Source organism: Saprolegnia diclina (assembly GCF_000281045.1).
Source record: "Saprolegnia diclina VS20 unplaced genomic scaffold supercont1.63, whole genome shotgun sequence".
Taxonomy (NCBI): domain Eukaryota; phylum Oomycota; class Saprolegniomycetes; order Saprolegniales; family Saprolegniaceae; genus Saprolegnia; species Saprolegnia diclina.
The window spans coordinates 300,659-313,317 of record NW_008246130.1 but is presented as its reverse complement, the minus strand read 5'-3'; the positions used below and the strand labels follow the sequence as shown (position 1 = coordinate 313,317).

The following is a 12,659-nucleotide window of genomic DNA, read 5'->3' as shown; positions in this document are numbered from 1 at the left end:
ATTTATGAATGTCATGCGTGGTTCGTGCGGTTTGGCAATCGACGTTTGCTGTGTTGTATCCTCTGGTGATAGATAGATTGCTTCCTGTCTGACGCCCTATTAAGCGTTAGTCTGCAACTAACATTAACTAACATTGCAACTCGTGGTCCTCCGTTGAGAACTTTTCCTGACTTCACTGCCAGCGTTGGTAATCACAATCAAGCTATCTGACCATCGACCTACCAGTGCATTGCCAGCCGTCATTTTGGAAAGCTGCGACTCAAATTAGCTCTAGTTTCCGGGGATTCTCGTGTAACACAAGATGGTGCAGCTCACAAGCAAAGTGCTAGTCGTTCTAAATGTAGTTGGCCAAGACTGGTCGCCATCATTGATACAAGCCATGCTAGCTTGCCCGATCTGGAGGCAGATTTATTCGCAATGAACCCCACTTTTAGATCATTGCCATGCTGCTACTGTCGGTCATCAAGGTCCTTGTCTTGTGTGGAACGGCGGCAATCGCCAGCTCCAAAGGAGGATCGTCTGCCATCGGCAGCTACGCACCTTCGCTCTTACCGCCGCAGACACCACCACCAACGGCGCAAGTCAACAGCACAAGTCCTTCCCCCAAAAAGAAATGCTCGCCGAAGCCATCCGTGATCACGAACAGAACGACACCCGTGCCGCCGAAACATCGCTGTGTGCCCAAGACACCCACACCCGTGCCGACCAATACGTCGACACACAAAAAGTGCTCTCCAAAGACCCCTGCACCAGCAACTGTGCCGCCGACGCCGACGCCAACGCGAAAGATCTGCTCGACAAAAACGAAGACGCCAACGCCGTGCACCGAGATGCCACGTCCGCCATCGCACGTAGGCGCGACCCCAACAACGACCACAGCGACGACTTCGGTGTCCGAGACAACGCAACCGACGACGCCGGACGCGACGATCCCATCCACGAAGCGACCGAAGTGCACTAAGAAGACACCGGCGCCAGAGCCGACGCACACGGAGGAAGTGCCCCGCCATGGTACATGCGTCGGATTTTGGGCGCACTGCGACCACGGTGAGCGTTGCACACAAGGAGCGACCTGCTTGGATACTGTTTGCCGCCCTGACAAGGTGGGCTACGAGCAGTGTGGTGGTGACGGCTGGCTTGACGACAGTGTCTGCGGCTCAACGATGGGATGGGCGTGCAAGCGCCAGAACGCGTACTTTGCCCAGTGTGTCCCCACTACGGTCGCTTGCGTCCCATTGTAGAAACGGCACGCGTCGGTACTAGGACCATGTTGTGTAAGCTACGAAGAGTGTGAACTGCATTTGCTCGCCATCGTCATCCATTGTTCTCGACAAGTCGAGGTTACACAAGACGCTCAAACTGCTGTCCCTGGACAGTCTGGCCGCGGAGCGAGCGTGTCACGAGGTCTTGGAATCGGCGCGGATCGTTGCGGAAAATCTCGGCGGCTTCCTTGTTCAGCGGGTCGTCCGGGTTGGGCTCGTAAAAAAGGTAGATGAGGCCATAAATAACGGCGTTGATGTCGAGCACAGGCTTCCAGTCGTCGCGGAGGATGTTCAAGCACACGTGGCCTTCAAGATCGATGTTCGGGTGGTAGATCTACGAAGATGTGAGCGCACGCGATCTCACGAATGTCCGTACCTTGGTCTCGCAGCGCACTTTCGGCGGTTCGTGCGGGTACAGCTAAAACGACATGAGATTCTTCTCCGCAGATCTGAGAGAACTTACCGCAGGAATCTTGAACGTGAAGTGATACGTGGCGCCGGTCCAGAGGCCCGTGTCGACTGCCACCTTGACGTCGAAGGTCGTGAGGTCGTTCGGGTCCGGGAAGCTCACGACAGCTGCAGACCCGCCATCGAGCTCGGCAATGTCTGTGCGCATGTAAGATTCCCGAGGTCGCAGGATGCAATGCGTGAAGTACCTTTCTGGATGCGAATCTCGCCAGGCGTCCGTTTCTTCTCCTTGGGCTTGGCCGTGCGCTTCCCGCGGCCGATACCGAAGATGGACACCTTGGCCTTGGCCTCCGACTCATCGGGCTCGGGGGCGCCAGAGGCCACGTGCTCAGCTGCGGCGGCAGCAGCCGCTTCCTCTTCCTTTTTCTTCTCCTGCTGGCGGGCCTTCAACTTGATCATGGTCGTCCGTCCGTCGCCCGATTCGAGAAATGAAAATATTTTATAATTGGTCCTGGAAACGTCAGTCGTTCGGCGAGACAGGCGTCCAGAATTATATCACCTCGTATTTGTATGGAATTGGGCATCGCGATCTTTATATTGCGCAGCCGAAATCTAAGCCGCGCCAAAGGAACACGCCAGCAAGCGAAGCCGCGCCACGCGAGCCGCAAGTAATCAGGATGCTTCGCCAGGTGTGGAATAGCTCGTGGAGCTGGCCGTACGCTGCTTCGAGGAAGGTGAATAATCAAAGCAAGGGAATACTGCATTACTATACATGTAGTCTCTTGCATCGCAGCTTCCTGGAATGGAAGGGAATCATGATGCACTGCATTGAAGGCAACAGGGGATTCCCATGGGGGATTCCGAAGAATATACAATATATTTAAATTGAGGCGCGCATGAGCTTGAATATCCAATATCCTGCGCCCGGTGGGTACTAGTGTGCCGGATGAATGTATTGGGTGCGATCATAGAGAGCACGAGCAAGAGGTACCCAACCGCACCAGGGCCGACAACAAAGGCGCTACAGGCAGCGCGAAGACAAGGTACGTGGGGTCGTTTTTACACCTCACGACCTCTGGCTTTTGATGTCTCACAGCCCAAAGTATAGAATGTGAGAGGTTTCGCATCAAGTGCCGGAGGAGGAGGGAGATCTTGCGGACTTTATATTTCGAAGACAACCAAGCAGCCTCATGAGCACATTGACGAGCGCCGATATGGGCGAGCTCAAGCGCCCGTCCACGCGACTTCACGCGCCTCCTGGTGGCAACTCCAGCTGGAGCTTCAACGACAATACGCCTCCGTCGCCACCGAAGGCGAAGTTTAACCCCCGCGCCAGCGCCTCCAACACCACGAGCGAGAGCTCGCCCTTTGGTGCCCCGCCGGCCCCCGTGCCCGTCGTTGCGGCATCCGCGCCTCCCTCGGAAGTTGCATCGACTACATCGCGTATTGCTGTCTCCGTCCGCGTCGCGGTCGTCAAGACCAAGGCTGATGACGCTCTTGTCGACGAGTTCGTCGCCAACTTTCTCAAGGAGCTTACGCCTGACGTCTTCCACGAAGTCGTCGCCGTGCCGTCGCTCGAAGATCTCCCGTATGCTGCCAACAAGCTTGCTCTCAACGGCGGTTTTGACGCCGTCGTGTGCTTTGGCTTCCTCAACGCGGCCGATGCGCTGTTTCAGTCGACGGCCACGACCGTGACGCAAGCTCTCATCCAGATCAGCATCGCCACCGTCAAGCCGATCGTTCGCGCGCTTTTCATTGGTGAGCCGCGCGTTGCGTCTGTCAAGGCCAAGAGCGGCTGGGGTGTTGACTTCGCCCACAGCATCGAAGGTCTCGTGCATCTTGGTGGCTTCGTGTCGCACCCCTTCCGTGGCAATGAAATCCCAAACGGCAACCACCACGCTGCGCCTAAGGTGGTTAAGAAGACGGATAAGGTTGTCAGCACGGGCAACGCTGTCTCGAAGGCCGTGAAGAACGCGCCTCGCGCCGTCACCGATACCCTTGCCGCACTTCGCCAGACTCTCTATGAACACGGCGCTCGGTTCGTTCCTTCTATAGTATGTTCGTCACTCATGGAGTGTTTATGTGTAGCGGTATTGTCGGCTTGGGCCGCAAGTTCCGCATCATTGACGACGATGGCAGCAAGACGCTCGACATTAACGAGTTCAAGAAGGCTATTGCCGAACACGCCATGAACCTCACCGATAAGGTGCCAAGCACAGTCCTTTGCTGGGCTATGGCTTAGTCGCGCATGTTGTGTGTCGTAGGAAATCACCGATTTGTTCGAGTTTTTCGACGACGACAAGTCGGGCAACCTCAGCTATGACGAGTTCCTCGTCGGCCTTCGTGTACGATTGCAACGTTTCCTGTCGCTCGGAGAGCTCAACGTGTTTCTAGGGCGAGTTGAACGAGCGCCGGAAGCAAATGGTGCTTCTCGCCTTCACGGTCATCGATGCTAACGGCAACGGGGTGCATTGTTGCAGCATGCAAAATGTCGATCTCAATTGTATCCCTGTAGATTGTCGAGCTCGACGATATTGTCGCCAAGTACAATGCCGATCAGCACCCGGACGTCATCTCTGGGCGCAAGACGAAGAACGAGATCTTCCGCGACTTTCTCGACACGTTTGACGGTGGCGAGAAGGACGGGAAAGTGACGCCCGACGAGTTCATTCGGTACTACGCCAACGTTAGCGCGTCCATTGATGACGACGACTACTTTGAGCTCATGATCCGCAATGCGTGGCACATTTCTGGCGGCGAGGGCTGGTGCGCCAACTCGACGTGCCGCCGCGTCCTCGTGACGCACCCGGACGGGACGCAGACAGTCGAGGAGGTCAAGAACGACATTGGCATCTCGGCGACCGACAAGGCTGCGATCAACGCCAACCTGGCTGCGCAAGGCATCAACGCCAGCGGCTTCGAGACCTCTGGCTATGTCGAGAACACGTCCAAGCCCAAGGGCGACTTCCAACCCAAGTTTGCTGGCAAGAAGCAGCAGCACGGCGCTGGCGAGTCCTCCATTGTGTTCGGCTAAGGCACTCCTTGTGCAGTACTAGTACTAAGGGCACCACTCCCACCCTTATAGTACAGTATTATGAAACGTTGAATCAAACACCTTGTTGCGGTCAGTTGTGTCAGCGTCTCGGTGCTTAACCGGTAAAAAAGCCGGATAAGGCTCCGTCCAATCGGGACGTGGCAAGATCCCCATGGCAGTTGACGACAGCATGACGTCGGGCAGATTACGCAGGTCCGTGGCGTCGTCGGACGAGTGGGAAGAGCTTCAGACGCCGGACGTACAGCTTCTTCTCGACTTCTGCTATTGCAGCAGCAGCAGCGAGCTCATCGAGGCCATGCCTCATTGGGTCGCGACGCACCTCGCCGAGCCACGCGCGTGGTTGCCGTTGCTGCGATGCAGCCATGTTGCCCGCAATGCGTCCTTGACACGATCAATCTCAACGCACTGGCTGTCCACGACGGACGGTGATGCCGTGATGCGACACCTGAGCACGGTGTTTCGCGACGCGATCAACGCCGACGCGCTTCGCGTCGTCTTCACTTTGGCCCACTCGACGAGAGCTGCAGCGCCATGGATGTGGCTTGCGTCTCTCATGGACCTGCCGACTCAGCCAGGTCAATTCACTTCCCGATAGGCCTCGCCGTCAGTTTGTTTCTTGTGTAGTTCGGGCGTGGAGCTTTTTTGGTCGGCACTCCGGACTGTGCTTTCCTATGACGTGCCATCATGGCGACTGCTTTGAGTTGGACGTAAGCGTGTGCGTCGATCCAATCGAAGGCGCCAAGATGACGTTATGGAGCTGGCGCAACGACGCGTCAGGTTGCGGCTTGGACCTTGCCATTTCGGGCCAATCACTGGTACACAAGATCTCTGTCCTACCAATCGCGTGATTTGGGATTAGATCTGCTCGACGTGGAGCGTCGCAACATGTTCGTCGCGACAGATCGACGTTGAGATCAGTGATCGATGGAACCTCATTGCCTTGGAGCTTTCTGACGGCTTCCTCACGTGTCGTGTCAATGGCAATGTCGTCGACGTCGCAGAGGCCCTACCCTGGCCCGCTGCATCGAAGCACTCGTTGAGCGTTGCGGCCTCTTTGAACCCAGCGGTGTCGGCGGTGCCATTGCAAGGCCGGGTCGCCACCATGCGATTGATTTCGCCGACACGGTCATACGTCGTGCTTGACGCAGCCTACGAGGCCTACGACTCGACGAGCGTCACGAATTGGGCCGAGAACGGGCAGAACACACGTTTTGCACGAAGAACTTCCGTTGACGCCCCCGGCGTTGCCCTTTGGACATTTACGTAGGCCGCTCGTTTCAAATCTCGGACACGTCACTGATTTGTAGGCACGTGCTTGACGTCTTGCGCTCGAGCGGTGGTGTTCTTTGGTCGCTAACGCCCTTCTTCGAGCGTACAATCGCCGCGCCCGAACAACCAACAGCTCGAGAGTCCGACAAGGAATGGGACCGTACGCCGATGCTCCTCTTTATCTGTCGTGCAATCTGCAATGACGCAGCGACGGCCGACGAGGCGCTCGTTCCGTTCCAGCACAACCCGAGCCTCGGTACTTTTGGCCATCTATGGGCGCGCCACTGGCTCCACTCGCAGCACTTGTCCGCTACGCTCATTCGCGCCGTGTTTGAGGCCACGACCACCCTTGTCGTCCGAGCAGCGACGTTGCCAGCGCAATCGGACCTCACGCCGTGGCTCCAAGTCGTGCTGTCGAGCCGCCAGTGGTATGAAATACGATGATGATCCTTGGAGCTCTTGCCTCACAACGCCTCAGGTGCCGATGCTCCATCGACTTGCAAACGCTTTACCTCGCTCACCTCGACGCGTGCGTGGGCTTGATGGCGATCGAGAACATTCCACAGATGCGCTTTTGGTACGACACCTTGACGCGCTTCTCGGCCAGCGCGTCGTTGCGAGAGCAAGTACTGCGCATCGTGGATCGCGTCCTGTTCCGGTCACCGACTCACGCAGAGTCTGCGCTGGACGCGCTTCACGTGCACTTAGTTCAAGATAAGCAGCACGGCAACGTCGACGTGCTTACATGGTGGGCCCAGCGCGTGCTGGCCTCGGAAAGCGCCTCTTGCGACATCGACCATAAATGTGACTTGTGGATTGAGCACGTTGGCGCCGCGCACTTGAAGTCGACCCGCGTCGCTGCATTGCGTGTGCTCGCGGCGTACGAAACACTTGTGTCTGTCGCCTCTTATAGTGTTTTACGTAGATACGCCCGAGACCACCATTTGCGCAGAGCCTCGGTCTCCGCGCTCGCCGATCGCTGCGTCGTGTTGGACGATTCGATGCCAGTCGTGGCGGAGCTCGCGTCACTGCGAGACCCTGCGCTTCTGTTGGAGTGCGCAATTCGATCGACATCGCTGCGCTGCAAGCGACAGTGCATCGGCCTCCTCGTCGCCAACCCCGACGCTCTCATCGCTCGACTCTCGCGATGGCATTCGTCACCCATCACAATGGTCCAGCATGTCGCGCGCGTCGGCTTGTCTGTGCGGGACCGCGATGCAGAGTGGCTTGCGGTCCTCGATGGCACGGCGCGGCTGCTCGGCCACTGCATTGGGCACGCGCTCAGTGCCCAGGTTGACGCAACTTCATTTCTCGATCAGGCATTGACTGCGTGCGCTCGAATTGGCATTGTTCGATCCGTGGTCGCGCTAGTCCGCGATATGTGCCCGCCCAAGCACGCTGCGGCGTTTCTAGCCGCGGCCTCAACGCTCGACAATACACCCGCATGGGTCTTGTCGCTGCTGCCGCTTTGGCGAGCGCTCATGGCTCTGCCCGTCACGGACTGGAGCTTTCTCCGACGTATTACCGGCTGGGTACTCGCGCTTGAGGAGATGGCATACACTGCGGATGACTTTGTATATTGTGGGGCGTGCCGGTACCTCGGACTAGACCACGAGTGTCCGAAATGTGGTGTCCCCGGCGGTGATCCGTACCGTCGAGACTTGCTACTGGTCCAAGGCTCGTGGCTCGAGATGGACGTACCCGAAGCAATAGCTCTCAAGTGTCTGCTGCTCGCGACGCTTGCGCAGCACCCGCAGGCGGCTGAGAAGGTCCAGTGCCTCATCTATATGCTGCCGCCACACCTCGCTCGACAGATCCCCGACGTCGGCGACCTCTCGCCCTCGGTGCGACCGCCATTGTACTTCCTTTTTACTTACATGTGACGCTTTCAATAGGTTCGGCAGCAAATCGATGCGATCGTGCGTGGGCCGGCTTTTGAAGCAGCAATCGCGCCGCTTTGTTCGGTCACATCGAAATCGGCAAATGTCGTCGAAGACGGAAATGAAGATGAGGCCCCCTGGACACCACCTACACTGCCAAATGACCCGGTGCCCTATAATGACGCTGGCCGGGCCGTCGGTGACACAGCGTGCATTCGGCGGGTGCTGAAGCGGGTGAGCATGTCGCATTCCTTGTGGCAGACGGACGCCTTGGTGCCGTGCTACCGCGTTGACAAAGCTGAGTTTGGACTTGCACGATTGCGTCCCCGTCTCGCCCCATGTCGCGAGCACGTTGACGAGTCGCCAACGGCTCAACCTCGTCATTTTGAGAGCTTATCAGAGGCCCTCGGATCGTCAACGGAGCTCTGGCAGCACTCGGCCCGGCTCCGAGCGCGTGCGACAGCGAAAGTCACAAGTACGCACGACGATGGACACCACTCGCAATCGCAAATAACTTGCTGTAGGGGACCCCACTCCGTCCGGCAACTCGGTCTTTGTTGCGAATGCGCTCGTACTTCGCGCCAGAGGCAATATTTCGGGCAGGTTTGAGATCTCGTCGTCGCATTTCGTCTTTGCGCCCCATGAGTCGAGCTCACGAAAGTTGGCCGGCATTGACGAGATCAAGTACGCGCTGGGACGCCGCTACCTCCTTCAAGCTGGCGTCGCCATCGAGATCTTTTGGTGGTCGCCGAGAGCGCCGTGGCTGGTAGTCTTCGAGTCGGAACGTCTCTGTACGCTGTGCTACGAAGCGTCGCGTCCGCTAGCCTTGGCAAGTCTCGTGCAACGCGCAGTACATTTGGTACCGGCCGACTTGACTCGCGTACTTACCTTGTATTCTCCGTCATGAATACTCTGATGCGCTGAGTAGCTGTCGACGCTGCTCAGAAAGCCAACCTTGCCATCCCCGAGAGCCTATCTGGAGGCAATGGAGGCCACGAGTCGATGGCAGTCCCAGTGCATCTCGAACCTGGAGTACCTCATGCTCGTCAACACGGCGGCCGGACGCACGTACAATGACTTGAACCAGTACTTTGTCGCGCCGTGGGTTTCTGAGCCAACGGTGGCTGGTGCGCCACGGCCGCTGCACGTGCCGATCGGCGCGCTTAATCCGAGTCGACTCGCGCAATGCCAGGCACGAGCGTCTGCCCTGGCGTCCGAGCTGGACGATGCGCCGCCGCCGTTTCTCTTTGGGTCCCACTACTCGACGACGGGCTCGGTCCTCTACTTCCTTGTACGGTTGCGTCCGTTCACCCAGTACGCCAAGGACCTTCAAGGTGTGTACATTGAGCAATTCTATTGTTTGTGCCAGCACTAGCCGTAGGAGGGAAACTGGACCACGCAGACCGGCTTTTTCACTCGGTCACGGAAGCGTGGACCAACTGTCTCACGTCGTCCGACGTCAAGGAGCTAGTGCCAGAGCTATTCTATCATCCTGGCGTCTACACGTCGCCGTCACCCCTCGGTATGCGCCAGAACGGCACTGTCGTCGGTGACGTTGTCCTGCCGAACGACTCGACGCCAATGGCGTTTCTTGCCAAGCTACGACACGATCTTGAAGCTGCCGACATTGCACCGTAAGTCTGCTACATTTGTGTCCACGTCAGGTTGAAGCCGGCAAACAATAGGTGGATCGACCTCATCTTTGGCTATCAGAACTCGGGCGCGGCTGCGTGGGCTGCGAACAACGTCTTCTTCCATCTTACCTACGCCGAGCACGCGCCGCCCGTGCCGCTGGACTTTGGTCCGTTCGCGGCGCAAGACCAGGATCCCGCGACGACGCAGATGCAGTACTTTGGCCAGACGCCACCCCAAGTATTTTCGTCCCCGCACCCGACGCGCGGCTTTGTCTGCCAAATTGCGGCTTCGTCCGCAATGGCGCTCACGCGCGTGATGACGCCGTCGCCCATTGCGTGGGTACTCAACGCGAAAGGGTGTGTCGTCTCGGACGACGGAACTGTATCGCAGCGCCTCGATGACACGGACGTCCTCGTCATGTCTAGTCATCTTTCGCTGCCGTGTGCACCGACTATCGTCTTGGACGTGGGTCCAGCCCACTGCCCAGGTCGCTATTTCGTGCTGCTTGACATCACGCACGGTCTCGCCGTTTACGGCGTTGACATCGACTCGGGACGCGTCGTGGTGGCACCATCAAACGCCGCGTTTCTTCGCACTGGCCAGCCCATGGCATGCGCCGCCACGTCCAGCGGTGCTTGCATCTGGATTGATTGCCACGGTTGCTCTTGTGCCCACAATATGAACTCAACGTGGTGTGTTTAGGGGTCTTGCAGGTGTGGACCAAATCCGTGCTCCTTGAGTTGCTCTTTCCGACAGTCACCGTTTCGCCGTCTGAAGCGCCAACATCCTCGACGACCAAGTGGTCTGCACTCTGGTCGTCTCTCTGGACACCACACACGCACCTCCCACCCCGCGTACCTCCCATCGTTCGCCCATATCGCACGCTGGGCGTCGGCGACGTTTCTGCAACCAACGTGGCTGTCAATCTGGACGTCGACTTGGCTGTTGTGACCACGGTCTCGGGCCTCGTGCAACTCTTTGCGCTCCACGCGACTAAGTGGCTCCGAAGCTTCGACGTAGCCGCCAACGTCGGGCGGGCATTGCATTTGACAAGCGCGTCGATTCTCGCACCCGAGTCGTATATCGTGGTCGTGTCCGAGACGCGGGAAGGCGTTGACGTCATTGCTGTCGACGTCAACGGCGTGCTTCTGAGTGTATTCTCGCTACCATCGGCAACGGTTCGTTTCGTGCAAGCCGTGCACGTTCCCCGTAAGCACACGTGCCCGCCGCTTGTGCTGCTTTGCACCGAGTCGCAGTTCTATTTGTACTCGATTTTGGATTCTGGTGTCGTAGTTGCGCGTCAGCGTAGCCGCCTCATCATCCGGCGCGTCTTTGTCGAGGACGACACAGTCGTGCTTGGATTTGACTCTGGCGACGTTGACCTCCTCAGTCTTCGGGGCCTCCTGGCCCAAGCAAAGACGCCCCATGAATAAGCAACGCCATAACACATAAAACGTTTCACAGTTGTATTCTTCACGCAACGCGCTCGTGGGCGTGGTCGACGGGGCGCTTACGCTGCTGCAAGATCGTGTCGATGAGTCCGAACCGGATCGCAGCGTCGGGGTCCATAAACTAGTCGCGATCAAAGTACGTGACCGGGAAGAGGTGCTTACCTTGTCGCGGTCCATCGCCTGCTCGATGACGCCAACGTGTTGGTTCGAGTGGTGCGCGTACAGCGTGTTCAAGCTACGAAATAGTTGCATTCTGCACTGCAAATGGCCAGGGCGCACCGAGCTCGGGTTTTCAAAATTTCTTCGGCTTGGATGGCAATGTCGCTCGCCATGCCCTGAGCGCCACCTGATGGTTGGTGAATCATGATGCGCGAGTTGGGCAGCGCCGAGCGGCAGCCGGGTGCGCCACCAGCGAGCAGTAGGGCGCCCTACACGACAAAGCTACATTGGTGGACAAACGACGGTGAAAGAAGCAACACCATGGACGCAGCTTGTCCGATGCAGAGTGTGCGGACGCGAGGTTGAATGTACTGCATCGTGTCATAGATTGCGAGGCCCGCTGTGACGACGCCGCCAGGGCTGTTGATGTACATGCACACGTCCTTCTCCGGATGCTCCTACGCGCCCAATGTCGGAGCCGTAATCTTACTGCCTCTTGGCAGTTTACGCTTTCGAGGTAGAGCAGCTGGGCCGTGATCAAGCAGGCCGTGTGGTCGTTCACGGGACCGTGAAGAAAGATGATGCGCTCCTTGAGGAGACGCGAGTAGATATCGTAGACACGCTCGCCCCGGGGGCTTTGCTCGAGCACCATGGGCACGACGCTGCCCGTCGGGCTGCCGAAGGACATGAAAGTCTTGGCGCCGCGAAGCACGCGTTGGCTCGTCGATCGTAGGCCGTGCATCTGCAAGAACTCAAGTGTGCGATCCAAAACCGACACCGGCTTCTTCCGGATATGGTGCGCCTTTCTGGAGCACGCGGGTCGCTTCCGAGTCCCATGAGCCTCCGGTCGGCGCTGCGCATCTCCATAAGCCAGTAGTGTGGTCCACGCGCCAAAGTGCTTTGTAGTCGTCGTTACATCATCGTCATGATCATTGTGACGTGGGCTAAATTAATCGGTCGTCAGCGGCGTACTAGCAAGGCTCCCAAGTTGCGTGAGCGGCCAAATCTACGATCCTCGTCGTCAGCATCCAATGCCGCTCATCATAGATACGTACGCGCAAGGCGACGCGCCCTTGGATAAGCGCGTACGGAACAGGGCCGTAGTAGCGCGAGTCGTGCGAGTCCTTCTTGTTGTCGCCCTCGAGCCATACGTGGCCCTTGGGCACAGTCTTCATCTCAATGCGGCTCGAGTTGTAGCGATGCTTGAGGCCGACCGTTTCGCCCTCGGACGCCACAATGCGCTTGCAAACCGTCTGGCGGAAGTTGGATGGCGACTTGGCGATCACCACCTCACCGTTCCGCAGGCGCCGGAAGCGCGGGGTGATCTTGTCCAGGAGCACGATGTCACCATGCTCGTTGAGCGTCGGAAGCATACTCGGTCCAACGCAGAGTACCACGTCGCCAAGTTGCAGCGCACAGAAGACGAGGCCGCCGAAGCGCGCGAGGCCGCCCGCGACCTTGGCAAGCTCGCTCATCCAGAGACTTTTGTTGCCGTCCGGATACGGCGAGCGAAATCCGGCACAAAACCACGCCGACGGGT

The 12,659-nt window shown here is 58.1% G+C and overlaps 6 protein-coding genes across 7 annotated transcripts; 3 read left to right on the top strand and 3 right to left on the bottom strand.

Moving 5' to 3' along the window:
• Window positions 1-613: 613 nt before the first annotated feature.
• Window positions 614-961, top strand: SDRG_13858 (hypothetical protein; the record flags this gene model as incomplete). The annotated part of the gene is made up of 1 exon (XM_008619958.1): window positions 614-961. One exon carries the CDS (start codon window positions 614-616, stop codon window positions 959-961), a length of 348 nt encoding a protein of 115 aa, XP_008618180.1.
• Window positions 962-1,245: 284 nt separating this feature from the next.
• On the bottom strand, window positions 1,246-2,274 carry SDRG_13857 (ubiquitin-conjugating enzyme E2 M). Its single transcript, XM_008619957.1, has 5 exons — window positions 2,230-2,274; window positions 1,919-2,181; window positions 1,726-1,868; window positions 1,639-1,680; window positions 1,246-1,596 (listed from the first exon to the last, which is right to left on the bottom strand). Exons 2-5 carry the CDS (start codon window positions 2,127-2,129, stop codon window positions 1,342-1,344), a joined length of 651 nt encoding a protein of 216 aa, XP_008618179.1. The 5' UTR covers window positions 2,130-2,181; window positions 2,230-2,274; the 3' UTR covers window positions 1,246-1,341.
• A 563-nt stretch (window positions 2,275-2,837) lies between these two features.
• On the top strand, window positions 2,838-4,804 carry SDRG_13856 (hypothetical protein). Its single transcript, XM_008619956.1, has 5 exons — window positions 2,838-3,708; window positions 3,759-3,876; window positions 3,935-4,015; window positions 4,065-4,136; window positions 4,186-4,804. The coding sequence occupies exons 1-5, from the start codon at window positions 2,861-2,863 to the stop codon at window positions 4,702-4,704; spliced, it is 1,638 nt and encodes a 545-aa protein (XP_008618178.1). The 5' UTR covers window positions 2,838-2,860; the 3' UTR covers window positions 4,705-4,804.
• Window positions 4,805-4,873: 69 nt separating this feature from the next.
• Window positions 4,874-10,973, top strand: SDRG_13855. 2 transcript variants are annotated; one of them, XM_008619954.1, is made up of 12 exons: window positions 4,874-5,300; window positions 5,350-5,540; window positions 5,585-5,988; window positions 6,033-6,422; window positions 6,473-6,874; window positions 6,920-7,838; window positions 7,890-8,349; window positions 8,399-8,754; window positions 8,803-9,208; window positions 9,256-9,508; window positions 9,560-10,167; window positions 10,212-10,973. In XM_008619954.1, the coding sequence occupies exons 1-12, from the start codon at window positions 4,877-4,879 to the stop codon at window positions 10,940-10,942; spliced, it is 5,544 nt and encodes a 1,847-aa protein (XP_008618176.1). In that variant the 5' UTR covers window positions 4,874-4,876; the 3' UTR covers window positions 10,943-10,973. The 2 variants fall into 2 exon arrangements, with proteins under 2 accessions (XP_008618176.1, XP_008618177.1); XM_008619955.1 differs by having other exon boundaries at window positions 4,874-5,540.
• On the bottom strand, window positions 10,894-11,939 carry SDRG_13854 (Clp protease). Its single transcript, XM_008619953.1, has 5 exons — window positions 11,628-11,939; window positions 11,440-11,577; window positions 11,240-11,388; window positions 11,123-11,195; window positions 10,894-11,081 (listed from the first exon to the last, which is right to left on the bottom strand). The coding sequence occupies exons 1-5, from the start codon at window positions 11,859-11,861 to the stop codon at window positions 10,983-10,985; spliced, it is 693 nt and encodes a 230-aa protein (XP_008618175.1). The 5' UTR covers window positions 11,862-11,939; the 3' UTR covers window positions 10,894-10,982.
• Window positions 11,940-11,996: 57 nt separating this feature from the next.
• SDRG_13853 (mitochondrial inner membrane protease subunit 1) lies at window positions 11,997-12,638 on the bottom strand. Its single transcript, XM_008619952.1, has 2 exons — window positions 12,175-12,638; window positions 11,997-12,125 (listed from the first exon to the last, which is right to left on the bottom strand). Exons 1-2 carry the CDS (start codon window positions 12,592-12,594, stop codon window positions 12,069-12,071), a joined length of 477 nt encoding a protein of 158 aa, XP_008618174.1. The 5' UTR covers window positions 12,595-12,638; the 3' UTR covers window positions 11,997-12,068.
• Window positions 12,639-12,659: the final 21 nt, after the last annotated feature.

Coding starts and splice junctions, on each gene's coding strand:
- SDRG_13857 (XM_008619957.1), bottom strand. CDS start 2,129: ATGATCAAGTTGAAGGCCCGCCAGCAGGAGAAGAAAAAGGAAGAGGAA. Junction 1,681..1,725: donor TCACGTTCAAGATTCCTGCG/GTAAGTTCTCTC, acceptor ATGTCGTTTTAG/CTGTACCCGCACGAACCGCC. Junction 1,597..1,638: donor AAGTGCGCTGCGAGACCAAG/GTACGGACATTC, acceptor ACATCTTCGTAG/ATCTACCACCCGAACATCGA.
- SDRG_13853 (XM_008619952.1), bottom strand. CDS start 12,594: ATGAGCGAGCTTGCCAAGGTCGCGGGCGGCCTCGCGCGCTTCGGCGGC. Junction 12,126..12,174: donor AAGGGCGCGTCGCCTTGCGC/GTACGTATCTAT, acceptor CGAGGATCGTAG/ATTTGGCCGCTCACGCAACT.
- SDRG_13855 (XM_008619954.1), top strand. CDS start 4,877: ATGGCAGTTGACGACAGCATGACGTCGGGCAGATTACGCAGGTCCGTG. Junction 5,301..5,349: donor GGACCTGCCGACTCAGCCAG/GTCAATTCACTT, acceptor TTTCTTGTGTAG/TTCGGGCGTGGAGCTTTTTT. Junction 5,541..5,584: donor CCATTTCGGGCCAATCACTG/GTACACAAGATC, acceptor ATTTGGGATTAG/ATCTGCTCGACGTGGAGCGT.
- SDRG_13856 (XM_008619956.1), top strand. CDS start 2,861: ATGAGCACATTGACGAGCGCCGATATGGGCGAGCTCAAGCGCCCGTCC. Junction 4,016..4,064: donor AGTTCCTCGTCGGCCTTCGT/GTACGATTGCAA, acceptor ACGTGTTTCTAG/GGCGAGTTGAACGAGCGCCG. Junction 4,137..4,185: donor TCGATGCTAACGGCAACGGG/GTGCATTGTTGC, acceptor GTATCCCTGTAG/ATTGTCGAGCTCGACGATAT.
- SDRG_13854 (XM_008619953.1), bottom strand. CDS start 11,861: ATGCACGGCCTACGATCGACGAGCCAACGCGTGCTTCGCGGCGCCAAG. Junction 11,578..11,627: donor AGCTGCTCTACCTCGAAAGC/GTAAACTGCCAA, acceptor TTGGGCGCGTAG/GAGCATCCGGAGAAGGACGT. Junction 11,389..11,439: donor TCGGACAAGCTGCGTCCATG/GTGTTGCTTCTT, acceptor TTTGTCGTGTAG/GGCGCCCTACTGCTCGCTGG.